General features: G+C 46.8%; 1 protein-coding gene and 1 non-coding gene across 5 annotated transcripts; both read right to left on the bottom strand.

Moving 5' to 3' along the window:
• Window positions 1-29: 29 nt before the first annotated feature.
• On the bottom strand, window positions 30-26,563 carry NOCT (nocturnin). 4 transcript variants are annotated; one of them, XM_066385326.1, is made up of 4 exons: window positions 25,994-26,047; window positions 8,623-8,660; window positions 3,701-3,970; window positions 30-2,612 (listed from the first exon to the last, which is right to left on the bottom strand). In XM_066385326.1, exons 3-4 carry the CDS (start codon window positions 3,960-3,962, stop codon window positions 1,777-1,779), a joined length of 1,098 nt encoding a protein of 365 aa, XP_066241423.1. In that variant the 5' UTR covers window positions 3,963-3,970; window positions 8,623-8,660; window positions 25,994-26,047; the 3' UTR covers window positions 30-1,776. The 4 variants fall into 4 exon arrangements, with proteins under 4 accessions (XP_066241423.1, XP_066241415.1, XP_066241400.1 ...); XM_066385318.1 differs by lacking the exon at window positions 25,994-26,047 and adding an exon at window positions 15,038-15,087; XM_066385303.1 differs by lacking the exon at window positions 8,623-8,660 and having other exon boundaries at window positions 25,994-26,563.
• On the bottom strand, window positions 23,104-23,266 carry LOC136390032 (U1 spliceosomal RNA). Its single transcript, XR_010748560.1, has one exon. It is a non-coding gene; the product is annotated as a U1 spliceosomal RNA (small nuclear RNA).
• Window positions 26,564-27,133: the final 570 nt, after the last annotated feature.

The following is a 27,133-nucleotide window of genomic DNA, read 5'->3' as shown; positions in this document are numbered from 1 at the left end:
TTTGGACTAAAAAGACGAGATATTAGAAGTACTAGTTTTAAATGGGCATTTATTAATCTTAAATATATACAACTCATGGATTAAAATAATTTATTACCAGTAGGTTATTTGTTGGGATCTTGTTTGGAAGGGGTGCCACCTGTCACCTCTCACTCTTTTCCCCAATGAAAGAGAATTCCAGGTTGTCTTTTTACATTCTTTCTTGGGGCTTTGAGCCAGTCACCTGGCTGTCGTAGGAAATTCCAGTGATGGCCTCATGACAGGCTTCCTAGTTTTCCCATCTCTGAAAGGAAGGTCCCGCTGACTTTCCTAGCCACTACCACATCACAGCTCCCAATCCAGTAAGGGACCTCAAATGGACACCAGTAGCATTACAATGGACAACTATACATGCCTAACAGTGGTTAATGAAGACGGACTGGCCATGGAATTCCTGAAGAGTCAAGAAATATAATAATGGGGGGAACGTGGAGGCACAAAAAGAATTATTATTAAGACCTTAAAGTCCTACTTAAAACTCTGGGGCCTCCAGGCTAAACAGTTCCTTTATATACTACTATTTTGTTAGACCCCAAATAAAGACACCTTAAAGCCTTAAGAAAACTACTATAAATTATAACTTATGTTTTGCATGGCTTTCAAGTGTTTATAATTTATTAATTTTACAGATATAAAAAATATTGCCACGCACATCTTGACATATAGAACCACAAATAAAATAACTTGAAATACTGTGTAGAGAGACTGCTCCTGTGTTGGGGACCGCAAGCCAACAGGGTCTTAGTGGTTTAGATTTTTGGGGGACAGAGGTGTGGGGAACGGGCAGTAAGCTGACGGTCTACCCAACCCCCACCTCACTTAGTGAAGTTGCTAAAGGCTGTTTTTTTCCACACCTCCATGTTATGTTAGCTGTGGTGCTGGATTGTTTATACTCTTCCTATCTCCCATGTCCTCAGAAAGACTGAGGCAGTCCTTTGTTTTGTGAAGTTAAGATGTTAGGCCTGACCTGTGGTGGCGCAGTGCATAACGCATCGACCTGAAAATGCTGAGGTCACCAGCTCGAAACCCTGGGCTTGCCTGGTCAAGGCACATATGGGAGTTGATGCTTCCAGCTCCTCCCCCCTTCTCTCTCTCTCTCCTCTCTAAAAATGAATAAAGAAAAAAAAAAAAAAAGATGTTATGTATGGTGGGGGTTTTCTGCACTTGGTAGAATTCTTGGGTTGTCTGTCTTGGAAATGTGATATCATTGATTTGCTAATGACTCTCTACCCTATAAATAAAGCCAAGGTTAGGGGTGGAGAGCAGACTCTGTTCTTGCCATCAGCTTGCAGAGTCCTCCTGATCCCACACTATTTCTCTTGAAGTTTATTTTCTTAATTCTGCGCCTTTCCCACTCAGGACAGAGTTACTAGCCGCGCAAGTTCGTAGCACTCTTGCATACTTTTTAATTGTGGAAGACTCAAATAATTTTTATATACTATTATGAACCTGAAAGCTTAAAAATAAGCCTAATTTAATGCCCTTAATTGATCTCAATGTAATGCTAAGGGGAAAAAAACAGTACAAGCCAAAAGTGGAGTGCAAACACCTTTGTGCTGTAGGGTTTAATGGAACAGGCTCATGTACCAGCAGGATTCCTTCCCAAGGACATGCTGGAAACACTGAACATGAAGGGAGACAGACTGGGGATCCTTCCTCAGACAACTTCTCAGCCTATCTCAGTTTCCGGAAACATCCCGATTAAGACTCTTGTGATTAAAAAAGACACATAAGCTTTTATGAAAGTTCATCAGGATCCTCATTAAAGCTGAAGTCGCACACTAGAGATAGGTGGTCCGAAGGATAATTGAAGGATGGTAGCCGGTTGGGTCCAATCTGTTCTTCAGTGAGCAGATCCAGAGCGGACCTCACACTCAGAGCGTGTTTGGAGTACCAGATATAGTCCAGGGTGTGCCGGCACTCCCCTGAGGTCCGGATCTTCCAGGTGGTGTAGGGAGGTTCCGACTGCCCGTCCGCACTCAGCAGCTTGTAGGCACTGTTCAGGTTGAGGCTGGAAGAAGCAAAGTGTTTGTAAACCTCTTCCGTTGGCTCTGCATTAAAGTCCCCACAAACAATAAGGGGGATCTTGGCTCCTTGGGTGATGCTCTGCAGGTTCCGGAGAAGGTCACAACCTTGAGCTGACCGAAACTGCTCCCAGCCGGTCCGTGCTTTTAAGTGGGTGACAGCGATGCAGACCTGTCGGCGGGACTCCTTGCACTCTAGGGTCTGTGCAATGGCCACCTGATTGGTTTTCAGTGTCATGGCCGTCAGCCTAATATTGGCACTGTGGACCAGCCTGAATCGGTTCTGAAGGAAAAACAAGGCACAGCCATCTGGTCCGTTGTTATGTTCTACATCTAAGCAAGGTGACCAGGGCTTGGGGAAAAACGTGCCTTGATAGCCCAGTCTGCTGAGGAGCGGCTGGAAGGTGTCAAAATAGTGGTCCACCTCTTGGAGGCACAAGATATCAGGCTGGTAGGCGAGGATTTCTTCTAGGATGAGACATTTCCTCTCTTCCCATCTGAGTGCTTCAATAGGGCACTGTACGAAATTGTCTTTGCCTTCTCCAAGAGCTGAAATGAAAAAAAGCCGGTTGGTTGTCAGCTACTACAGAACCAAGACTCCTTGTACCTGAGAGTCTCCTTGGATTTGCCTTCGAGACCCCCCCCCCCGTGCTTCCTGCTTCAGATGTTGTGGGTGATTCTTCCCGGCTAAACCACATTAACCCACCAAACTACAACTCAACTCAAGTCTCTTACCACCCAGATGAGGCACTCGACTGATTTATATCAAAGCTATTTCATAGATATACTATTTTAAGTAGTGTTCTTTGCAGTTCCACCAGGGGTCTAAACTGTCAGATGAAATAAATATATATTGAACTCCACATAATACTTCTAATACTGACCATAAGAAGCTATACGAATCAATCCCGATGCTAATCAGAACGAATGGGGCCTGTTTTAAAGGCACAGCTTTTCCTACTTTTGGATGAACATCTGGGAAAAAGAAATGAACCAAAGGTTGGAAAATCAGCAAGTATGTCCTTCTGTAAGGGGAGAAATGGATAGAAATTTGGCCTTTTTCCCTTTTTTCTCAAAAATTTGAGTGCTGCGTGAGAATACTACAGGAAGTTGACTGACATCTTTTTAAGTCAGCTGACCCAAGAAAGGATTCCTCTCGGTCAGAATAATCTTACATCTTAACAAGCAGAGGACTGAAGTGACATCTCGGTCTCGGAGTTACATAGATGCGAATGGATGGAAATCCGGTCATGAGAACACCCAGGCCCACCACCACCCATGTGCAGCTCCTGTTCCCTTCACATGCTGTCTTAGTGCTGTGCGCTGGAGGCTGGAGACAACAGAAAGGGGCCCTTAGATTCTGATGTGCTGGGAAGCAGACGGGACTCATTGTGCTTGGACAGCCTACAAACGAGGTAAGGAGTAAGTCCCGAGTTGCTGGAATTGGTGAAAACTAGATGACTGGCTGCCCTAACCTCCCCTTCTGGGGGCTCAGGCTGCCCTCGTCACCCCAGCCTACCCCTCCATCTGCCCACACCTCTTGCCTCCACGTAGAGGACGTCAGTGCACCAGCATGAGCAGAAACAGAAAGGCAGTTGCCGCAAACAACTGCTCAGGCACAAAAGCGGCGGGCATACCTTGGGCGAGGATGTTCCACTGCATGACCCTAATAGGCGGGTGGCTGCTGAGGCGATCTGTCCTCAGATCCACAAAGTCCCTCCGCGAGCGGGGAGGGCGAGTGTGCAGGACTGCCCTGCATTCCTCAAGGAGCTCTTTAGGGTCAATGGGCTCTAGATGTTCTGGGTCAGGCGACACCAAATACTCTGGGTGCTGGGAGGCAGCGCTGCTGTTGAGTGTCTTGGCGAGAGCACTGTACAGCTTGCTGGTACCGTTTCCCATGGAACACGCTGCCGGAGGGGAAAGGAAAGCGGTTACACACTTGTCTCCTCCGTCTTCAACCAGCTCAGCTAGGAGGGGAAGCCTGTCTATGGAAGTCAGGACTCAATTTAGGGCAATGCTGCCTCTAGCACAGAGGCGGGTTAAAGGAGTTTCCAGCTTGTCCCTTTGTACTAGGACAGGACATTGAAAGACCCGTTAAAATTGGCCTTTGAGAACTAAGATAATTCTTTTAAGGGGCAAATTCCTTGATCTTGATGGCCTCCTCTACCCTATGATTTGTCTTTATAATTTAGGAACCCAGTCTCAGGAAAGCATGGCTAAAACAAAATCCCTATTCTTTCTTCTCCATGTCACCTAAGAACTGGAAGACCAGCTTTGTGACGAGGCAGATGTTAGAAAGGGGCAGATGTCAGAAATTCCGGCCTAATCCCGGAGAAGGGGTTAGGTTCTAGGAGGCTGCCCGAGCAGAGCAGTTATCTGTCCTGTCTGGACCCCTCTGCTGGGAAAAGAAAAGGCTGGATTAAACCCATCTCCTATTTCTCTCTTAGACACTAACTGCCAAGCAGGGCTCTCACTTCCTGCAGAGCTGTGAACCCCCACTGAGCAATACAGTTGATAATCTGGTATCAATTGCCAGGTTTTTTAAAAATCAAAACAGCGATTGAGGGACAGAAAGGGGCAAGAGACAGCTGCCCGCATTTCCTGTGGTCCTGGAGGGAGAAGGGAGGCGCTGTGCAGGGGGTGCGCCGTCTTCTGCATTCTCATGCCCTTGGCTTTTGTCCCAATCATTCTAAGACACCAAGGAGAACAGAGCACACCCTTCACCTAGTCAGCACTGCCAAGTTGTACCTGCAGCCTCATTTGTAAGCAGATCATTGCTGTTAAGAGGCCAGCCAGGTTTTTTTCTTCAGTATGGCCTAGGTCAGGGCAAGTTTCACTTGGAACTACCTCCAAGAACTGTGCATGATGAATCTTGGTAGGAAGGCATCGGGATTTCCCTACCACATCCTTCTCTTCGCCTTTAGAAAGACACAAAATTTTCTGTATGTGTAAAGCCTGTATCCACGACCACCATCTCAGCTGCCTGGCCCATGCAGGTTCGCACTGGATTTGGACAGATGGTAATGAAACAACAGAGCCACGAACTGGTGGGCCATTATCTTTAATCCAAGCTTGCACCTGGTGGGCAAGTAAAACATGCACTGGGCTCCAAAACCCACTCATTCAGTGCTCACAAAGCTACTGACTTATCCGAGTTTCCTAGAATCCCAAGGTTATTCTAGCTCACCAGCCTCATTCTCCTTTGTTCCCCATCTCCTTCTCTTTGCATGAACTCTGCACTAACTGGCTTCTCTTTCAGCACTCCGCCATCTTGACTCTTCTCCTGGCCTCCTCCACGTGGCCTTTCTCTGCTCTCTACTCTCTAATGCTAATCTCAGGAACCGAGAGAGCAAGCTCCCGGTTTGCCCCACTTTATAGTGTAGAAATCAAAACCTTTAATCCAATATACAAAATAGGGAAGTCTCTGATACAAAGTCCACCCCACATCAAAAAGGGTGGGAAAGGCTCAGTCATAAAACCAAGCCCCAGGCCTGACCTGTGGTGGCGCAGTGGATAAAGTGTCGATCTGGAAATGCTGAGGTCGCCGGTTCGAAACCCTGGGCTTGCCTGGTCAAGGCACGTATGGGAGTTGATGCTTCCAGCTCCTCCCCCCTTCTCTCTCTCTGTCTCTCCTCTCTCTCTCTCTCTCTCTTTCCCTCTCCTCTCTAAAATGAATAATAATAAAAAAAAAAAACCAAGCCCCAGGCTACAAGGATCCTGCTTGCCCACAGTCCGCCCCCAACACACATTAATATAATTACACCCATTCCAAGCATAAAGGCAACTAATATCACCTGGGAGACAGGCTTCCACATGGGCAGTGCCATCTTTAACAAAGTGAGAATATATTTTATCTGCCCAACAGTATGAAAAATACATTATTTGGCAGGCTGAAGGACTAGAGCTGAAACTAGCTGTCAATCAAATTCATCGTGGCAGGTCACAAAAACAAATTCAAATATTTACCACCAAATGTCCTTGAAACATCAAGGCCAATAAGCATGTAATAAGCATGCTCTCTCTCCTTTTCATCAACTCCAAGTATTTCTTTTTCAGTAAGAAAAATAGATTAAAGCAATGAAACTATTTTCCCACATACATTTAAGTGTATGTTCATCATCAAGCAAGACTTCTTTCTTGTGCGCACACGCACACACACACACCTGTTTCCAAACTGATTGGAATATTTTCTTTTTAATCAATCTGTTTGCCTAAGTACATGGGTCCTAAGGAAGAAATTTTCTTGGCTGGCCGAATGTTGGTTAAGTAAGTTTGTAAATATGATTTTTGTTCACTGGCTTACAGTTTGCACTGGGGGCTGGGCAGCCAGCTATGGTGGTCTGTGAGGTTGCAGGCTGCCTTCCTGCTTGGGAGGGACCACTGTCTAGCTAATGTTTACTGGAAGGGAGGGTCTGCCCCACCACCGAGAGGGGTGGGCGAGACGACTTCTTTTCTCTCCCTGATCCCTGGTCCTCCATGAGAAAAGTGGGTTTTCTGCTTTTCCCTCGGCTTCTCTTGTGGCTTGCCTGTCTTGGTGAGATGCCAATAAACAGAATGGCCCACCATCCTCCGACTCAGTTGTTTCTTACGTCTGCCTGTATCCAGTGAGAACCTAGAACCTGCATGTGAATGGCCACGATGGCAGCGGCCCCTGGCCTTACCCCGCACAACTTAGAACATCTTTTCTGTACTTCCACATTTTTATTTTTTAAGCAGTAAAAGTCCTACTGGTTTTTCACGTGTGGTCTCCAGACCCACAGTATCAGCATGACCTCAGTGTCACAGGCCTCACTGTAGACCACAGGGTCCCAGGGCACCACACCACACTCCCATGAGCACAACGGAGTATTTTAATTTGGAAACAAACAGCAATACTTGACATCTGTCAGGCTCTAAAAACTGCCAGCTCAGTGCAGCTCAGTTTCAACAGGATTGGTCTGTGTTCCACATGTTTTTGACGACATCTTATCTTTGCAAGCTGAGTTTTGGGGTGGTTACTATGGAAAAAACAAACAAGTATGTGAAAGTGACTGTGAAAAAGAGGGTGAGCCTGACCAGACGGTGGCACAGTGGATAGAGCATTGAACTGGGATGCGAAAGGACCCCCGAGGCCACCAGCTTGAGCGCGGGCTCATCTGGCTTGAGCAAAAAAAAAAAAGCTCACCAACTTGGACCCAAGGTCGCTGGCTCGAGCAAGGGGTTACTCGGTCTGCTGAAGCCCCACGGTCAAAGCACATATGAGAAAGCAATCAATGAACAACTAAGGTCTCGCAATGAAAAACTAATGATTGATGCTTCTCATCTCTCTCTATTCTTGTCTGTCCCTATCTATCCCTCTCTCCCTCTGTCCCTGTAAAACAATTAAAAAAAAAAAAAGAGGGTGAGTTGTCCAATAGGAGTCCAAAGTGAAGCCAGAAAAACTACCCTGAACAACACTTCCTTCTAAAAATTTAGGAAAACCTTCAGATAGAGAGAATATGGACCAGAATAACATCTGTTCAGACAATGAAAGCATGCCAGAAAGACATGCCCAAGAAGCAAATCAAAACTAATGCAAAGTGAGCTGAAGGTCATTAAGAAACCGGTAGAAGGGCCGATATCAGAATTGGAGAATTCAGGTGAGGAGATGAAGCACGAGCCAGGAGCACGTGGTATGTGCTTATTGTAAGCAAAGGTGAGCCAACACATGACAACAGGTGTAACGGGAAAACCAGTGATTCCTGGGAACAAAACAGACACCAAAAACTATGAATATAAAAGTGTAAGAGCACAAAGATTCAATGATGCAGGATGAATTAAGTTGTGGAGTTCTAATATATAACATGGTGACTATAATTAATAAGACTATTACATACTTGAAATCTTGGAGAGTAAATCTTAAATGATCTCACCACACACATTCACACAAGGTAACTGAGATGACAAGTATTTAATTAGCATGACTGAGGTATTCATTTCACAATGTATATGCATATCAAAACATCATGTGGTACCCCTTAAACACGTCATTTTTTTTTTTGAATTTTTTTTTTTTTCTGAAGCTGGAAACGGGGAGGCAGTCAGACAGACTCCCGCATGCGCCTGACTGGGATCCACCCGGCACGCCCACCAGGGGGCGATGCTCTGCCCATCCGGGGCGTTGCTCTGTCGTGACCAGAGCCACTCTAGCGCCTGGGGCAGAGGCCAAGGGGCCATCCCCAGCGCCCGGGCCATCTTTTGCTCCAATGGAGTCTCGGCTGCGGGAGGGGAAGAGAGAGACAGAGAGGAAGGAGAGGGGGGAGGGGTGGAGAAGCAGATGGGCGCTTCTCCTGTGTGCCCTGGCCGGGAATCGAACCCGGGACTTCCATACGCCAGGCCGACGCTCTACCACTGAGCCAACCGGCCAGGGCCAAACATATGTCATTTTTATTTGCTAATTATACCTCAGTAAAACTGGAATAGAATTATTTAAAAGAAAAAATTATATAAGGCTAAACAATGTATCATGGACATTTTCAAACACCAATACATAAAGGTTTGTCTTATCTTTTTTTACTAAACTACATAACACACCACATACCTGAGAATATCAACCCAGAATGACCAACACCAACTGGACTGTAAAGAAAAAGAGAAAAAAAGTCCCTTGGGCATCTAGGCAAAAACAGTAAGGACATAATATATGGCTCATCTATATGTGACCCAAGAATTTTATACCCAGCAAAACAAACATTAACCCTAAGAGCCCTGCTTGAGGAAACCACTAAGCTGGGAGGGGCTGGCAAACCACAGCCAGAGGTATTACTGTACAGTCCCTGAGCTAAGAATGGTTTTAGAGGTTGTTATACAGAAACACACACAGACACACAAGTATGTGTCAGTCATTTTTGGCCCTCAAAGCCTAAAGGTTATTATTCAACACCTTTTAGAAAAATTTTGCCATCCCTGGAACTAGAGAACAAGCTTCAGACCAAAATGACCAGACAGACTACTATACAAAGATGAATGGTGGTGAGCATTAAACACATAGCTCCGTAGAAATTCAAGTCTATAGGATGTTACAGGAGAGAGGACAGGAAGAGATGATGGCTATGTGATCCATCAGTGAGTATATGAAGATTTAGTACAACCAAAAAGACGAGGGTGTGTGTGTGAAATGCAGGAACCAGGATGAGAAAAAAAAAGCATATTCAATTAAACTTTCAGTAATAATTACTAGTGGGAGTATTAGTGTTATTATTGTGAGGCTGTTGTGTGGGTGTGAGGTGAAGCAAATTGGACAGTGTAATTTGGTCATTCCTTGTCCTTTTTGGGGGTGCATATTTGGAAAAGCATTTCTAGGCTATTAGTTATAACCCTGAAGGAAAACACTCGTTAAAGCTAAGTCATTTTGGGCCCTGGCTGGTTGGCTCAGTGGTAGAGCATCAGCCTGGCGTGCAGGAGACCCGGGTTCGATTCCCAGCCAAGGCACACAGGAGAAGCGCCCATCTGCTTCTCCACCTCTCCCCCTCTCCTTCCTCTCTGTCTCTCTCTTCCCCTCCAGCAGCCGAGGGTCCATTGGAGCAAAGTTGGCCCGGGCGCTGAGGATGGCTCTGTGGCCTCTGCCTCAGGCGCTAGAATGGCTCTGGTTGCCACAGAGCAACGCCCCAGATGGGCAGAGCATTACTCCCTGGTGGGCATGCTGGGTGGATCCCGGTCGGGCACATGCGGGAGTCTATCTGACTGCCTCCCCATTTCCAACTTCAGAAAAATACAAAAAAAAAAAAAAAAAGCTAAGTCATTTTGGACCAAGAACAGGTAATAAAATCTAATCATCTATCTTATTTGTGACTTGAACTCACAAAGACTTAATAGTTTTCAAAAATTAAATCTATTGTCACAAGACCAAGCTTTAGGCCTGGCCAGGTAGCTCAGTTGGCTAGAGCGTTGTTTTAATACACAAAGTTTTGGGGTTCAATCCCTGGTCAGGGCACATACAAGAATCAACCAATGAATGCATAAATAAGTGGAACAACAAATTGATGTTCTCGCTCTGCCACCCTTCATGATGAAGCATGGCTAAGTGCTGAGGCCTTGACTGGCATGGCTTCAGAACACCAGTTCTTATTTGGAATATGCATCTAAGTTAGAACTGGCAGCCATTTCAAAAACATACCTACTATTTTCACCAGAGAACGCATATGTCTATTAAGAAAACTTGCATGTATCACTCAAAATGACTCATTTCTCTCATTTGAGACCTAGCATGGGCAGTGTCTGTCAGGTGTGATATTAGCATTCAGGCACAGGGTGCACTGGAAATGGATCAGAGCTATTGCCCTGATTTCACTGTAGATTCATTCATCCAAGAAGGATGTCCATTAGGCTACATTGTGAATAAAAGACTAGGTAGAAGGGAGTTGTTAGGGGGATGTTTACTAAGGTCCTGTCTCTGCTCCTCAGGTCTTACAGGAAACCCAAAGATAGTCCCCATGATGGACTGAAAACCACATTGTTTAATAACAACATGAGCTAGGATGTACCTCCCAATACTAAAGTGCTTGGAAGCTGATGAATGAATCAGCCTACTGCACAGGAAGCAGGAACTTGGGACAGAGAAACATTGATGCTCCTGAAAGATGTTGCCACTGGTCCACCTTTCCCCTGGAAACCCAAGGACCTCCATGTGCCAGGCTCCCCTCGCCACGCACTGGGGCTTGGTATCTTACTGTCTGAGATGCTAGTCACTGGAAAAACTCTAGTCTCAATCTAATCTAATCCATAGTCTCAGCGATACTCTGTGGCATGTAAATTGTACATGCCTATCTCCCTATTACCTGAGTTTCGGGAGGGGTACTTCACAAGTAAGTAAGTGCTGACCTCTTCCCTCAGGGAGGTAAGTGGAGAAAGAGTAATACACAGGAACTAAGGAGAGAAAAACTAAAGGCTTACTACGTGGAATGGGCTAGGGCATCATAGGGTTCAAACATGCAGCATGGACAAGAGTAACAAGAAAGCCACCGTAGCACCCCCTGCCTCGCTCAAACACAGACACCCACGAGACACCAGACACGACTCTTGCCCACTGGAAATGCATCCATCAGTAAACAGTCTCCTGTAGACCCAGTGTGAGGACATTCTGGGCCGAGGAACAGCAAACGCAGAAGCCCTGAGAGAGGAGCATGCCCGGTGAGGGGACTGGCGGGACTTACTGCAGAGTGAGTGACTAGAAGGTGAGGTCAGTGAGGAGACAGGGCCTGTAGGCCACTTGAAAGACCTCAGCCTTTATCTGAGAGGGGAAGCCATTGGAGAAAACTAGGCAGGATGAGAATATGATTTACATTAAAATCTCACTGCCCGATGTAGGACATGTTAGAGGACAGTTAAAACAATCCAGGAAAAAGACACCGGTAGCGTGAGCTAGCGGTCACAGTCACAGCGGGTGGATTCTGAATACATCTGAACTGGAGATGGCAAGTTTTGTTGCTGATCTGTACGTGGCCTGTGAGAAGAGTCATCAAAGGGCCACCGAGGTGGCCGGCTGGGCAACTAGAGGGATGAAGTTACCCATTCCCGTTAGGAAGTGGTGGGTGTGCAGAAAATAGGAGCTTGGCAACTAGACATGCTAGACATGACGTGTTCAGGTGCAAACTGGACACGGGTGTCGGGAGACGTTAGTGGACACAGGAGCCTGAAGTGAGTTTAAAGAGAAAAGAGGTCACAGGACTGAGGTGTGGGGCTGACTGGGGCAGAAATCGGTAAGGATGGCATGGCCAGAGAGAAGGGAGAAAAGGAAGGCGAGCTAGATCTTCCCGGGAACTAAGCCAAGGAGGTGTTCCACTCATGGGGCAGGTGGTTCTCTCCTGGGTCAGGAGCTACTGGACAGATACTTCGAGGAGAATAAAGACTGAGGACATCTGGGCTTGGCAACGTGGAAAATTTGGGTGTCTCAAACAATAGCGATGTCAGAGTTTTGGTGGAGTTGTGGGGAGATATGGAAGCAGGACAGCAGGAAGTATTCTGAGGAAAATTTGCCCCCAGGGGAGAAAAACATAGTGGCTGGAGATGATGAAGGCAGGAACACACCAGCTTACTGATGGGTGATGCAGGAGGGGACCCCGGGAGGTGCAGGGATGCTGACAAATCCTCTCCCCAGAAGGCAAACCATATACCTGGGTGGGACTGTCAAAACCAGCTGTTTCAGCGCTCTGGGTAGAGACCAAAGGCAGGCAACAGGCTGGGAAGCTGGTATTCCTGAAAGCCAGGATCTTCAGGTAAGGACGGTGCCACTCTGATGTTCCTCCCCTCTGCTCTGTGGCACTGGTTCATCGAGGGCAGGCAGCACAGACATCGAATTATTAGGCTAAAATCTTCCCACAAGAAAAAGCCCAGGCTGCGATGGCTTCACTGCTCAGTCTGTCCAATATGTAAATAAGAATAATACCAATCCTTCACAAACTCCAGTTTGTTCCTTCCCAAGCACAGCCACTCAGGGAGACAACTGAGCAGTTTTTTAATAATCTAAATAGATTTAACATGGCCTAGAACTCATGCCCCGAGGTATTTACCTGAGTGAACTGAAAAATTTAGGTTCATGCAAAACTATGCACGTAAATATTTGTAAGTAGTTTTATTAATAATTGCAAAAACTAGAAGCAACCAAGATGCCCTTCACTGTGCTAATGGATGAATGACTGGGTTACATCCACACAGCGCAAGTCTCTGCAGCGATAACTAAAAGCTCCTGACTTGCAGGATTCATCCGTGCAACATGGGCGAATGCGTTTTGTAACTGAAAGAAGCCAGACCCTAAAAATTATACATTGTGTGATTCCGGTCATGACATTCTGGAAAAGGCAAAACTGAATAGATTAGTGGGTGTCAGAGATTGGGGGAGGGAACTTAGGGTCATCTGACCACTCTGCAGTACTAGGGTGGTGGATACATGACTCTATACATTCCTTAGAATAGAGCCATCCCTCACAATGAATAAACTTTAATGTATGCAAATGTAACATATCCACCTGGAGGTGCAGGGATCTCACATCACAAGAAGGCATGCAGACTTTGACAAATGAATTAACCCTCAGGCTAGAGAATAACTAAAAGTGAGCACTATCAAGTCCTCACATACTATTTTTACAGATCTGGCACAGTACCAAGACTTGGATCCTCTTAAGAACTCCAATGTTAGCCTGACCTGTGGTGGTGCAGTGGATAAAGCGTCGACCTGGAAATGCTGAGGTCCCTGGTTCAAAACCCTGCACTTGCCTGGTCAAGGCACATATGGGAGTTGATGCTTCCTGCTCCACCCCCTTCTCTCTCTCTCTGTCTCTCTCTCTCTAAAATGAATAAATTAAAAAAACCCCAAAAACCAAAGAACTCCAATGTAGGCCCTGGCTGGTAGTTCAGTGGACAGAGCGTCCGCCTGGCATATGGATGTCCCAGGTTCGACTCCAGGTCAAGGCACACAGGAGAAGTGACCATCTGCTTCTCCCCTCCTCCCCCTTCTCTCCTTCCTCTCCCGCAGCTGATTGGTTTGAGCATGGCCAAGGGTGCTGAGGGTTCCATGGGTTCTCATCAGCCTCAGGCACTAAAAATAGCTAGGTACTTGAGCATTGGCCCCCACCATTGAGGGAGTCTGCCTCACTATCTCCCCTCCTCTCACCAAAACAACCAATCAAAAAGTCCCCTGCAGTGCAGTAAAGGCCATTTATTGAAATTGGAAAATAAAAGAAAGCTAAACATTATGGGGCACCTTCCTGCCCCCCTCTCATTCTAAGAATGATGCTGGTGACAGTACAGCTTATGACTACTGAATACTTAATATATGCACCATTCACAAATTCTGTTTGCTTTGAGTATATTCTCAACTAGCATCACAATCCCAGGAGGTAGCTACCTTTGTGCCCTTTTTAGGATAAAAAAATAAATTAGTAACAGGTTTCTGTCTCTCACCAGTTCTTAAAAACAGCATTCACTTTTTTTCTTTTAGAGTATCAACCATAAAAAAAAAAAGCTCTTCACACATAAGCACATGCCCGATTCCAATATTTCAAAGCATTCTACTTAAGTTTTTATGCCTTAATAGGTGTTGCCATTTAGAGCTTCAAAGAGATTGTCAAAGGTTCAGAATAGCTCAACACTGACAGCCAATTTCCTGAGGTGAGATAACACAGTTCATCCGGGAGGTAATTAAGATACTGAAAAATACAAAACCTCTGCCAGAATCTGGCACTCATACTGGCTTCTCGGTCCAATTTTATGTCTGTTGGATATGGGCATTTTCTATTAGACCCCATGTTCTGTTTGGTTTTTGCCAAAACTTCTTCCTTTTTCCCTGAGCCACTTCAGTAGAAGTATCAGCCATCACTCTGAGATACACATCATATAATTTACACAGGCAGCAGGCAGATAAAACCCTTTATTTCTTACACCTAGCTATTATCCACTTAACACCCAATCCCGTCCCTTGCCATGCCCCCATTCTGCAAGCGTCTTTCCATTTGGAATCGCTGCCTTTCCTCGGTGCATTATCATGAATACTCACTGTTCTTATACTTTAAAGGAATAAGTAATTCTTCTGAGCCTTACAGATGGCCTTTGGAGATCTGTCAGAGAATTCAGATCATGCAGAACACATGTGATCACTACACCTACGGCAAAAGCAGACCGCAGCCCCAGCTCCCGGAGTGCAGACCACCAGCAGCTGGAGATGACCAGGGCTTAACTAATTGATTAGCATGCTGGATGAGAACCCTGACAGCTGAGCCCAAACCCGACGGCCCCTTCCCCGTGGCCCTGACAGCGCAGCAGAAGGACCTCTGTGCTCAACGCTGCCCGGTTACTCAGCAATTGCTGCTGCTTCTGTTTAGGCATCACCGCTCTCACCATGAAGTTGGTGCTCAGCCTCTTGAAATGGTAGGTTGTCAAAAAAAACAAAAAACACAAACAAAAAACCCCCCGCGATTTAAAAACCCAAACTCAACCAAAGCCAAGGTTATGTGGGTACACACCTGGGAAGCTGCTGGAGCTGACCAACCTTCGGCCCAAGAAAACCTTGACCGGTCAAGTACACAAGCACTGGCCACGACGACGTCACCAGAAGGCGCCACTGCGAGAGCAGGCCGATGCTGCCATCTGGCGGCCACGTGCGGAACCACCTCGGGACGGAGGCAGCTAAGCCAGCAGCTGGCGTCGCCAGGCTCCTTAGAGTAGGTGCCGGAATCAACGTGGCCACCACCTTCAAGCTCAGTGAGCGAAACTGTTCACAGGAGAACTACTGACATAATAAAACAGCCTGGATACTGGAGAGGTTTAGGTAACTTCGCTTAACACTTGTGGCAGAAATGAGCCAAGACTCCCAACCCCCCTGCCAGCACAGGTTTAAGGATCAAGTCCATGTCGCCCTTCTTACAGCTGGCCTGCTTCTCTTCAAGTCTACGCTGATATCTGAACTACAAGCCTTGTCCTTTCACCAGACCAAGCTCCCCAGCCAGGGACTGTGTGTCTCTACCTTGCTTACCCAACCCAGGGCTTTATTTTACAGCAGAGTGTGAAACTGCAGGACATTAATTCCTGGGTCCCGGAGAGTGGATGATTCCAAGAGCCAGTTTAAGGAAGATACTCTTTTCTGGTAAGGGTCAGATATTTTCACCAGTGACCAGCCTTCAAATGCCCATCACTGAGCACCAGTCACAGACGGTGCCTGATGGTCGAAGCTTCAACTTCGCCCAGTAAAACTGGGCTCCAGATCTAGAGTCAAAACGTTCAAACACACAACTCAAGTTAGGCTGCCTGGTTTCAAATTCCAGCTCCTTTTACTAATAAAATGCTAAACAACTTTTTTTTTTTTAACCTCTCTGTGCCTCAGTTTGTTCAACCCGGGGTCAGTGCAGCCTACTTTACTGGGTTACCCTGAGGATTCAGTTACTGCTGCCACACCCAGCACTTCCTAAGTGGCCGGCTGAGTGGTAGCCACTCTGTTCCATTTAGTGAAGCTGGCTTACAGGGATTAAGGAGAAGGCTGTTAACCTCCGGCAGCCCAAGCAGGTCCTGGAGTCACCATGTCCTGGCTACCCCAGTTAAAGGGATGTAGTTTCCTCGGGATTACATAACTGGTCAAGGTCGGCACTGGAGACGGCCGCCTGCACCTTGGACTGCCCACCAGCATTTCTGACTGTACCGAGTCAGGCCAGGGGCACACGTGGGAATACACAGAGGCCGAAGTCCACCTCCTCCTCCTGCCGATGTCACTGCTGTCACAGCACGAAGTGTACAGAACGGTCTAACGCCCCAGGTGGCGCTGCTAGAGATATCAAGTGAAGGGTCAGGACTCTCAACCTAATGTGTCTAAAAATACAAGCACCTAGACACAGTGACAATCCCGATGACCTTTCTTTGCTAGGCAGCAGTCACAGAAAAGACTAGAATGCCAAAGTGCTCTCCAAACAAGGCAGGCCAGGTGCCTCTGAAAAACATCACCACGGAAGAAGAAACCCCTCCACAACAAAAGCTTAGGTACACGTTTCCTTGGTGCTCAGCCGTTAGGTGGCTGCCCAGCACCTGCACAAGCTGGGCTTTTCTGGCAGAATGCTCTGAAGTGAATGTGGGAAGACAGAAACGGAAGGAAGCTGGTGGGAAACTGCGGTCCACTCTGACCTCAGGTGTGAGTCAGGACACAATGCCCATCCGTAACATTCCTGGGAGACTCAAGGAAATGCTGCATTTCTTACAGGCATGAATGGAAATATGAAAGCTGATGTCGGGAGCCGATCAATGACTGCTGGCTGACAAGGTCACAGCAGAAGATCAAAAACTGCTGATTGACAAAGTCACTGCAGTGAAGACCAATGGCTGTGGGGTGACAAAGTCACTGCAGTGAAGACCAATGGCTGCGGGGTGACAAAGTCACTGCAGTGAAGACCAATGGCTGCGGGGTGACAAAGTCACTGCAGTGAAGACCAATGGCTGCGGGGTGACAAAGTCACTGCAGTGAAGACCAATGGCTGCGGGGTGACAAAGTCACCGCAAAGGATAGGCACAACGATACTTCCCCCTTTGACCTTTTTGAATTAATCTGGCCTTATATCCCCCCTTTTCTGGGTGTGTGCTATTATTTATGGCACAGGGATAATAGTACCGTGCTTTTCCTGTAGATTTATAGTAATTTCTTTGGAAATGAGACAGGAGGTGTAAGTTCCACAGAAAAGCCTGTAAGCCCCTTGAACTGGGCTCATAAACATAAGAGGCTGGCCATGATATCCCTCATAAAGGGTTAAGTTTGTAGGAGAATTTCTTCTTATTAATCATGTTAGAAAGAATAAAGTTAGAACTTAACTAGTGTATGAATATAGTAAATGAATAAAGTTTAACTAGACATTAGAATCTTAGGTAAAGTGTAGTGGAGTGGCCTGTTGCGTGGCCTTGGATGGGAGCGCAGCTGGCAAGAAAAGAATGTTTTGTTAAAAGACTTGTTTTGTCACTGAAGGCAGTTGCTGGGCTTTTCTCAGTAAAACATTCTCATGAGATTTTTGTATTTTCCAAGAATAAGGAGAGGAATGTGGTGGGATTCATAGCAGCAGTAGCAACTAATGCCTTCTGATATTATGTTGCTACTAGCTATCTTGCAAATGCACTCTATGTATCTTTAAGTAAAAGTTACTCTTAATACTATGTCAGTTTCTTAAATAGCAAGCCTTTTGTAGTCTCGTGGGAAAAGAATTAGGACACTGCATGAACTCAAGGCCATTTGCCTGAGCAAGCGGTGGTCCTTTGCTAGTCCTTGATGATTTCGTCTGCTATCTCTTTCTGCGCCCTCGACTCACAACAGTAAAATAGAGTTATTAATTAGTACTAATCTTTTAGAAGTTTGTACCAATATTGTTATTACTATTCAAGTTATTGTATAACTGTACTTTGAATAACTTACCACCTGATTTGTAGTTTATAGATATGAATTAACTGTTATCTGGAAATATGTAACCACAGTGAAACTAAAACAATGATGTATTCAAAATACCATGTAACTTAGTGTGTGTGCATAAAAAGAAAGCTAGACCAGCATTTAGCAGAGATGCCTGGCAGTAAATGCTAACCAGAGAATAAAGAGAAAGAAAAGAATTCGGCTCTCTCACTCGATTTTTGCCAACGCCGTCTCCTCCTGTGGGACCCCTGGATTCCCCCCGGGGCTGGACCCCGGCAAGCTGAAAGGAACATCATCCTGATAGCACAGAGTCCTTCCCTTTAGACCAGGGGTCCACAATCTGCCTGGCGCCCTGTGCACGTGCGCTGCCTGTGAGCTTGCACATTTTTAAATAGTTGGGGGCGGGTGGGGGTACCACATAAATACAATACTATTTCATGACACGTGAAAATTCTATGGAATGCAAATTTCAGTGGCCATGAATTAAGTTGATGTGTTATCTAGGACGGCTTCTGCCCTACAATGGCAGGGCTGAGTGGCTGTAACAGAGATCTACGATCTACAAACCCTAAAATATTTACAAGCCACCAAAGGGAAACGAAACATGGTTCTTCCGAAGGAAGCCTGAAGAAACTCAAAACTGAGTCCACAAAGCCTGACTGGGCGGTGGTGCAGTGGATAGAGCGTCGGACTGGGACGTGGAGGACCCAGGTTCGAGACCCCGAGGTCGCCAGCTTGAGTGCGGGTTCATCTGGTTTGAGCAAAGCTCACCAGCTTGGACACAAGGTCGCTGGCTCGAGAAAGGGGTCACTCAGTCTGCTGAAGGCCCACGGTCAAGGCACATATGAGAAAGCAATCAATGAACAACTAAGGTGTCGCAACGAAAAACTAATGATTGATGCTTCTCATCTGTCTGTCCCTATCTTTCCCTCTCTGACTCTCTCTCTGTCTCTGTAAAAAACCAAAAATTTTTATTTAAAAAAATCATGAAAGAAATCATGTGTAGAATAAACACATCTTAGCCAAATCAATTAAATCTCATCTCTCATTTGAAAGATGACATCTTCCTCTCGCCATCTTTCTATGACAGTTAATTAACATCCAAGAAAGCAAAGTGTTAAAGGGAAACAGAAAACTATATATCATATATTATATCTGAGGTGTCACTAGAACCTGAGAAGTCATTCACTCCACACGGATGCTGGACAAGGTGCCTTGAGTCCCAGGCAGGTCAGCAGACTGCAAAGGGCCCTGCCGGAGTGCTGGGGGTGCAGTCAGGGGACAGGAAGACAGTGGGAGAGTATGTGCCAAGCCTCAGGCACTACCCACACATCCTGCTGCAACAGTTCTTTACTGTAATTTTGGCTGCCAGTAACTTCAGGGACTTAAGAAAATAAGAAATTTTATTAATAAGAAGCTTCTAGCAGGCATCTTAAGAATTTAGCAACACAAGTGTCCTCCCTGGCTGTCCGCCTGGGTTGTCAGTAAGTGGCTGTCCCCTGGGCTATACTTTAGTGGCCAAATGCCCAGCCACTTGCAGACAGTGACACTTCAGAAGATCTCAATGGGGCCCGCCCATTGTTTTGGATAGTGGAAGTAGCAAAAAGGACTTGACAGAAACAGTCAATTCTGATGGTGACAATTTTCTTCAGCTCTTTCCCCGGGGCGCTCCTGCCCACATCCCCGTCAATGAACTCATGGTAGCCGATAGGCTTCAAGTGTCACTTTGAGACCACGCAGAGACAAGACGACAGCTAGCTTTTCAGTTGAGGTCTCACTCCTTCCTGTGGGAAAGCCCATTTCCTCCCCCTCCCCATCTAAAAATAAAAATAAATCCAAACTTTTTTAGCTGTTTTTCATCAAACTACAGGTGGTTCTACTACAGAGCCAAACACCTGCGAATGTCATCTTTTTTTTTTTTCTGAAGCTGGAAACGGGGAGAGACAGTCAGACAGACTCCCGCATGCGCCCGAATGGGATCCACCGGGCATGCCCACCAGGGGGCGACGCTCTGCCCACCAGGGGGCGATGCTCTGCCCCTCCGGGGCGTCGCTGTGCTGCGACCAGAGCCACTCTAGCGCCTGGGCCATCTTTGCTCCAATGGAGTCTTGGCTGCGGGAGGGGAAGAGAGAGACAGAGAGGAAGGAGGGTGGGAGTGGAGAAGCAAATGGGCGCTTCTCCTATGTGCCCTGGCCGGGAATCGAACCCGGGTCCCCCGCATGCCAGGCCGACGCTCTACCACTGAGCCAACCGGCCAGGGCCCGAATGTCATCTTTGAATCTGTTTATTCCAGTACAATAACCATTCAAGTGGTGGTCAAGGTCCATGAATTGTGAAAAGAGTAGTGACTTCTCACAGCACTGTTCTGCCTCCCTCCCTCCTTCCCTCCCTCCCTCCTCCTTCCTGGAAACCAGAACAGAACTGCCTCACTCACTTCCTTTCCATGGACATCACAGAAACCCTCGACATTATATTTATCCCCCTAATCACTCTGTAAGTAGGTCATTCACACCCACATACGCCCGTTACTTCCACCTCCAGTTATCCCCAAACTTCCAAAAATACACTAAGCCCTTCCCTTTCCTTCTCTTTCTTAACACCTGTTTTTGTTCAGGTCAAGATTCTTCCTCCAGGGTCTCCTGAAATGTCTTAGGCCCCAAGCTCGCAGATCTTATTAACACTTTTCCAGAATCCGATCCCAGTTTTCTCAAACTTTCCAGGAATCAGTATACCTTGCAAAGAAGGAGTGGGCTTACAAATTACTCCCCAAGCTTCCTGGAAAATGCACCTGGGCTACTTGGTGAACACACAACCTCACCGGGCTTCTCCCCAAAGCAAAACCCAGGAGACGTCTGAAGGAGCAGAAACTGTATGGTGACTGGTGTCCCAGGTGATTCCGGGAACACCTGTCTTCTGTCCGAGCTCGTCACTGCCCCTACACCTGTCACCTGCTTCCAGGCACCGCGAGGTCTTCTCTCCCTCCTTTCACCTGTTGAAAGCAAAGTTTCCTCCCCAAATCCAGCCACACTGATTTCTCTTTCTTCTCAATTCCTGCTGCAATTAGTCATAAGACAGTGTTAGTATTTGGCCATTTAAATGCACTGTGTTCAATGCTTGCAGGTCAGTCAATTATCATTGCATCTTATTTTCTTCTAGGTGAAGTCCAGTGTTAGGAGACAGCGTGTATGTGACCTGGGAATGTTCATGTATGTGTGTTGAATGGGATTGTGGAACTAACGGCTATTAACTCAAAAGCCCGATAGTTTGCAGTATTCAAACTCTTACCACTGAACGCTACAGGGAAATGATACCTTAGTTCTCCCACGAGGAAAGCAATTTATTTCTGTAGGAGCTCGAGCTTGGTAATTACACACTTTCCCATTTCTTCTGTCTCCTAAGCAGCTTCTTCAGTTGGGGAACATACTGAATAAAGCCGTCTCCTCAAATGAGCTGGTATTTGCTCTTAAAATTGTGCTAAGAGCAAAGTAAACATTGCAGTGGTGAAGAACAGCAATTCATTCAGCCAACCCTCCACTGTCTGAGGAGTGGGGACCTGGAGGGCAGTGTTTCTAAGTCCACGATGACTCCGGACTGCATTTTGTTCAGGGTAGCGACTGTGACAACTGCAATTTCTTTTTTTTTTTTTTTTTTTTTTTGTGGCAGAGCCAGAGAGAGTCAGAGAGAGGGACAGATAGGGACACACAGACAGGAAGGGAGAGAGATGAGAAACATCAATTCTTTGTTGCGGCTCCTCAGTTGTTCATTGATTGATTTCTCATATATGCCTTGACCGGGGTGGGGTGGGGGTACAACAGACCGAGTGACCCTTTGCTCGAGCCAGCGACCTTGGGTCCAAGCTGGTGAGCCTTGCTCAAACTAGATGAGCCCATGCTCAAGCTGGTGACTTCGGGGTCTCGAACCTGGGTCCTCCGCATCCCAGTCTGACGCTCTATCCACTGTGCCACTGCCTGGTCAAGCAACAACTGCTATTTCTTTTTTTTTCGGAGACAGAGTCAGAGAGAGGGATAGATAGGGACAGACAGGAATGGAGAGAGATGAGAAGCATCAATCACCAGTTTTTCGTTGCGACACCTTAGTTTTCATTGATTGCTTTCTCATATGTGCCTTGACCGTGGGCCCTCACCAGACTGAGTAACCCCTTGCTCGAGCCAGCAACCTTGGGTCCAAGCTAGTGAGCTTTGCTCAAACCAGATGAGCCTGCGCTCAAGCTGGAGACCTCGGGATCTTGAACCTGGGTTCTCCGCATCCCAGTCCAATGCTCTATCCACTGTGCCACAGCCTGGTCAGGCAACAACTGCTGTTTTTTTATGGGGCTGCAGTCCTTTCATGAGAAAAGGTGGCAGAACACTGAGATCATCTCCAAGGTCCCCTTTACTTTGGAATAACCTAGCATGTGATGACTCCAAAAAGGACCGTAGTCATCTCTCCGGTGACCTCTGATGGCCAAGGGGCAAAGTTAGGAAGGAACTGATCACAGAAAGGGGTCAGGTGCTGGGACTTACTATTCATACCCCCCAATCCTCAAGACTCTCTGGAGAGAACAGTAGCTTTTAGCTCCTTGAAGTCTTCTCTTGCCACATGTCTAAACTTTGGGATACGTAAGAATAACGTGGAGTTATTTTTTTTTCTTTTAAAGATCTAATGTATTAATTTTACAGAGAGAGGGCGTAGGGAAGTGAGAAGTATCAACTCATAGTTGCTTCACTTGAGTTGTTCATTGTTTGCTTGTTGTATGTGCCTTGACTGGGCAAGCCCAGGGTTTTGAACTAGTGACCTCAGCTTTCCAGGTCGATGATTTATCCACTGCTCCACCACAGGCTAGGGGTAACCTGGAGTTTTATTATGGTAGTTATTTTGTTAAGTAATATGGAATCTGGAACCCACCAATAACGATTCTGTTTAATAGACACAGGCAGCGCAGTGAGCCTCCATGTTTTTGAGAGCACCTGATGCTGGCCCTGTGGCTCTCCGGGGAAGGTGCTCTGCAAGGTGCATTCCCTCAGGCTGCTGCATCCATGCCCCACCCCCTACCCCTTTGCTCCTGGCTTCTTCCAAACAAAACCTTTTGATCTCTTTCAATCCTAACCAGGCTTCAAGGCCCAGCTCAAATGCAACATTTCTTTTTGTTTTATTCCCCAGAGGACAATGGAAAAGCTGTCCCCCACTACCACAAATTCTGCAGTCGGGTTTCCCACATCTGGGGAAATCGCAGGGGTCAGCACACCCACAGAGCATGGGTGAGCCTTGTCCTGGGCAACTCACCTCCCTGATCATGGCAGCTCCCCTGCCAAGTAAGTATGCAGTTAAAAAAACTTTTAAATGGTAGAGGAATAGAGTTAAAAAAAAAAAAAGATGTCCTCCCCCTCCACCAAAAAAAAACCCCTCATGGACACAGACAGCAGTGTGGTGATTGCTAGGGGAGGGGCAAGTGGAAGAATGGTGACTTGAAGGGTGAACAGAGATGTGTTATAGGATACAGCACCTGAAACCTGTATAATTATGTTGACTAGTGTCACCCCAAGAAAATTCAATTATAAAAATTTTTTAAAATTTATTTGAGAGCCTGACCAGGTGGTGGCACAGTGGATAGAGCATTGGACTGGGATGTGGAAAGACCCAGGTTCAAGACCCCGAGGTCGGCAGCTTGAGCGCGAGCTCATCTGGCTTGAGCAAAAAGCTCACCAGCTTGGACTCAAGGTTGCTGGCTCCAGCAAGGGGTTACTCAGTCTGCTGAAGGCCCCCGGTCAAGGCACATATAAGAAAGTAATCAATGAACTAAGGTGTCGCAATGAAAGACTGATGATTGATGCTTCTCATCTCTCTCTGTTCCTATCTATCCCCCCTCTCTCTGACTCTCTCTCTGTCCCTGTAAAAAAAAAAAAAAAATTATTTGAGAGACAGAGAGAAATCAATTTGTTGTTCTACTTGTCTATGTACTCATTGGTTGATTATTGTATGTGCCCAGATCGGGGATCAAACCTGCAACCTTGGCGTTGGCATATGGGGACAATGCTCTAACCAACTGAGCTAGCTACCCAGCCAGGGCAGCATGCAACCTCTTGAGCCTGAGAATATGGCCTTGGCTGAAAGGGACTTCCTTATTTCCTACACCCTTGTGCCATATGTAAACCTTCATCTCTTAGAATAAAAGGTGTTTAATCTCATTAGTTATTTCTTTCTGCAACTGTGAAACCCTCAAAGGCAGACTAAGGCTCACAGTCTGTTACCTCCTATAACGAAGTACCTACCGTGTGTGAGACATTCAGCAAATTTCTGTTATGACTGTGATCAGTGAGAGAACTAGTGTTCTAAGAAGTAGATGAAGCTAAAAATGCATGAAAACAGAAAAGTTGCCTAGATTTTGTAATAACCGTCGAAAATAGTTTAAGGAGCACAATCATTTCCTTATCTGCGAGACTACGTGGTTTCAGAGGACTTGATAAAGTTTTCTGAACACGCTTCTGTGCCATGTTTTCCCTCAGCTAACAGCACAGCTACGTATTACACAAACTCTCTGTGTTTTCCAGGTGGACCTACGGACAAACTCTCCCCCGAGGGGCTTCTATGGAAGCTGGTACTGGCCACACCAACTGGTTTTCTTTTACTTCTCCCACCCCAAACCTAACACACTTCCTCTCGCAAACTTCTGTCAGGAAGAAAAAACTAAGTTGTAAGGTGGTACCCATTCTAACAGTTATTTCACCGTATGCCAATCCCACAGAACTGGGGAAAAATCTCAATGACCGTCAAGTTCACCCTTTTTAAAGAACAATATAGAGTTCAGAATCTCTGTTACCTGTGGAACATCCTAATTGCAAAAGTATATGCCTCAGCCTAACATATGCCAGTCATCTGAATAGAGTGTACTCTTGGCTTCAGTCACATTTTTGATGATCACTTTCATTAATTAAAAAGCCACATTGAACACATTCTTTCAATTTGTTTTTCTAGAACGATTTCAAAAGTTTTGGAGCGAAATGTAGATATTTATAGCATACGATGGTTACACAAATGTCTGCAAGGGCAATAATAGCCTCACTTGAGCACAACCAAAATACACTTTTTTTGTGTGTGTGATGAAGTAACCGCCAGTTGGAAAGAGAGTTTCTCATTTTAAAAGTAGGATTAACTTGTGCACAATTTGTGGCCACAGTAGTGTTCTCTGGCACAAACCACCGAGGTGGCAAAAGAGGGGAAGTCCAAGGTATGTGATGTATAAAAGGAAGGCATCATCTCGACAAGCTCTGACTCCAGGACACAGAATGACGTATTCAGGATGAAGGCTCAAAAAAAAAAAAAAAAAAAAAAAAAAAAAATCCAAACAGATATAATATGAGTCATTCCGTGTTATAATATTGTTAACATACTTAAAAAAACAACAACACTCATAGAAGCCGTGTAAGCCACGTGGTCAAATAAGTGTAACTTTCAATGATTTTTTTTTTTTTTGCATAATGTTTCCATAATTAGCGCAATAAGACGTAAAGCCAACACAAATCATTTTTGGCTTCAGAAAGGGGGAAATTAGCCTGACCTGTGGTGGCGCAGTGGATAAAGCGTTGACCTGGAATGCTGAGGTTGCCGGTTCAAAACCCTGGGCTTGCCCAGTCAAGGCATATATGGGAGTTGAAGCTTCCTGCTCCTCCCCCCTTCTCTCTCTCTCTCTCTCTCTCAATCTCTCTCTCTCTCTCCTCTAAAATGAATAAATAAATAAATAATTAAAAAAAAAAAAGTTAAAAAAAAAAAAAGACGCACAAAAAAAAAAAAAAAAAGAAAGGGGGAAATTAAACGTAGCTCCAGGCGAAAAATCTTGAAGGCACGGCACCCAAGGATCAAACACAATGAACCTGAACACGATTTCCAGATGCAAGTCCCAGGCAGGGAAAGGCCAGGGGGCAGCGGAGAGCGGGACAGCAGCCTCCCGCCCGCAGCCCGCAACCCACAGCCCGCCCGCAGCCCGGCTCCCATTCATTCATTCCGCGCCGTCTCTAGGCGCGTCCTCCGCCCGGAGCCGCCGTGCACTCACCTGTTCCGGGACGCAACGTCAGCGCGCCCGAGGCCGCCGCCAGGAGCCGGGGGGACGCGGGGTTGGAGGTGGCTGGCGGCAGGGACGACTGGTGGCGCGGGCCGGGGCGGGGGCCGGGCCGGCAGCGCAGGCCGGGCGTGTCCCTCTGCAGCAGGGCGGAGCAGAGCCGCCGCGGGCTCTGATACATGCCGGGCGCCCCTGCCACCACGGCGTGGTCCCTCGCGCGCCGGAGGAACGGAGCACAGCCGAGTGAGCGGGCTCTCGGGACGGTCCGAGCGGAGGCTCCCAGCTCCTTCTCGCCCCGCTCAGACCCTGGGAGGAGTCCTGGTCAGGCGAGCCCACGGGAGAGGCTGGAGCCCGGCGCTTTGCTGCGGTGGAGGCACGGCCGACTGCGAACCAGACCTGGAAGGTAACCGATGAACGCGACGCGCTGACAAAGCGAGCGCTACCAAGCGGGACCCGGAGGGGGAACTCGTGGGGCCGGACCCCGGAGCGACCAGGCTGGGGTCCCAAGGACCGAGGTAATTTTACTTAGAAAGGAAACACGTCCTCTGATGATGGTGGAAGAGAGGCTGTAGGAGGTCTAAGGGGAAAAGGTATCTGATGGAGCGGTTTTAAAGAAACGCGCCGCCCCTTCCGCTTTCTGCAATGGAAACGCCCACAGGCTGGGAGTTCCGAGAAGGTTCCTGGGTTGGGGTTCTGGGGGCACGTGTGCGTGCGCGTGTGAGTGAGTGTGTGACTACAGCTAAGGGCGTCCGTTCCCAACCCTTCCGACGGAATATGTTACGTTAAACGAAATTAAGCATGATAAAGCACCTTCTGTGTGCGTGGGCTATATATAGCGAATATGAGTGTCCCTTTTCTCAAGGATATTTTATTCAGGCAAAGGGGGCACAAGGTCTTAAGAGAAATCAGACCATAAATTTCTACAGGGTAAATTAAGATCGATGCCAGAAAATGCCACAAGTCGCACAATAGGGTTTATAACGGGCCTGGAGTTTCTAGAAGGTTTATGAGAATTGGCATTTGAGCGGGGTCTTAACGTGGAGGAATTTGCGCGTGTGGAATTTGAGAGGGGCCTCATGGTAATTTATACACGAAGAAAGGAAATAAGCAGAAAGCCAGGGTGTATTTGGGAAA

The sequence above is a fragment of the Saccopteryx leptura genome, chromosome 1 (genome assembly GCF_036850995.1).
Source record: "Saccopteryx leptura isolate mSacLep1 chromosome 1, mSacLep1_pri_phased_curated, whole genome shotgun sequence".
Taxonomy (NCBI): Eukaryota; Metazoa; Chordata; class Mammalia; order Chiroptera; family Emballonuridae; genus Saccopteryx; species Saccopteryx leptura.
Note: the sequence above shows the minus strand (reverse complement) of the source record. Positions and strands in the feature narration are given on the sequence as shown.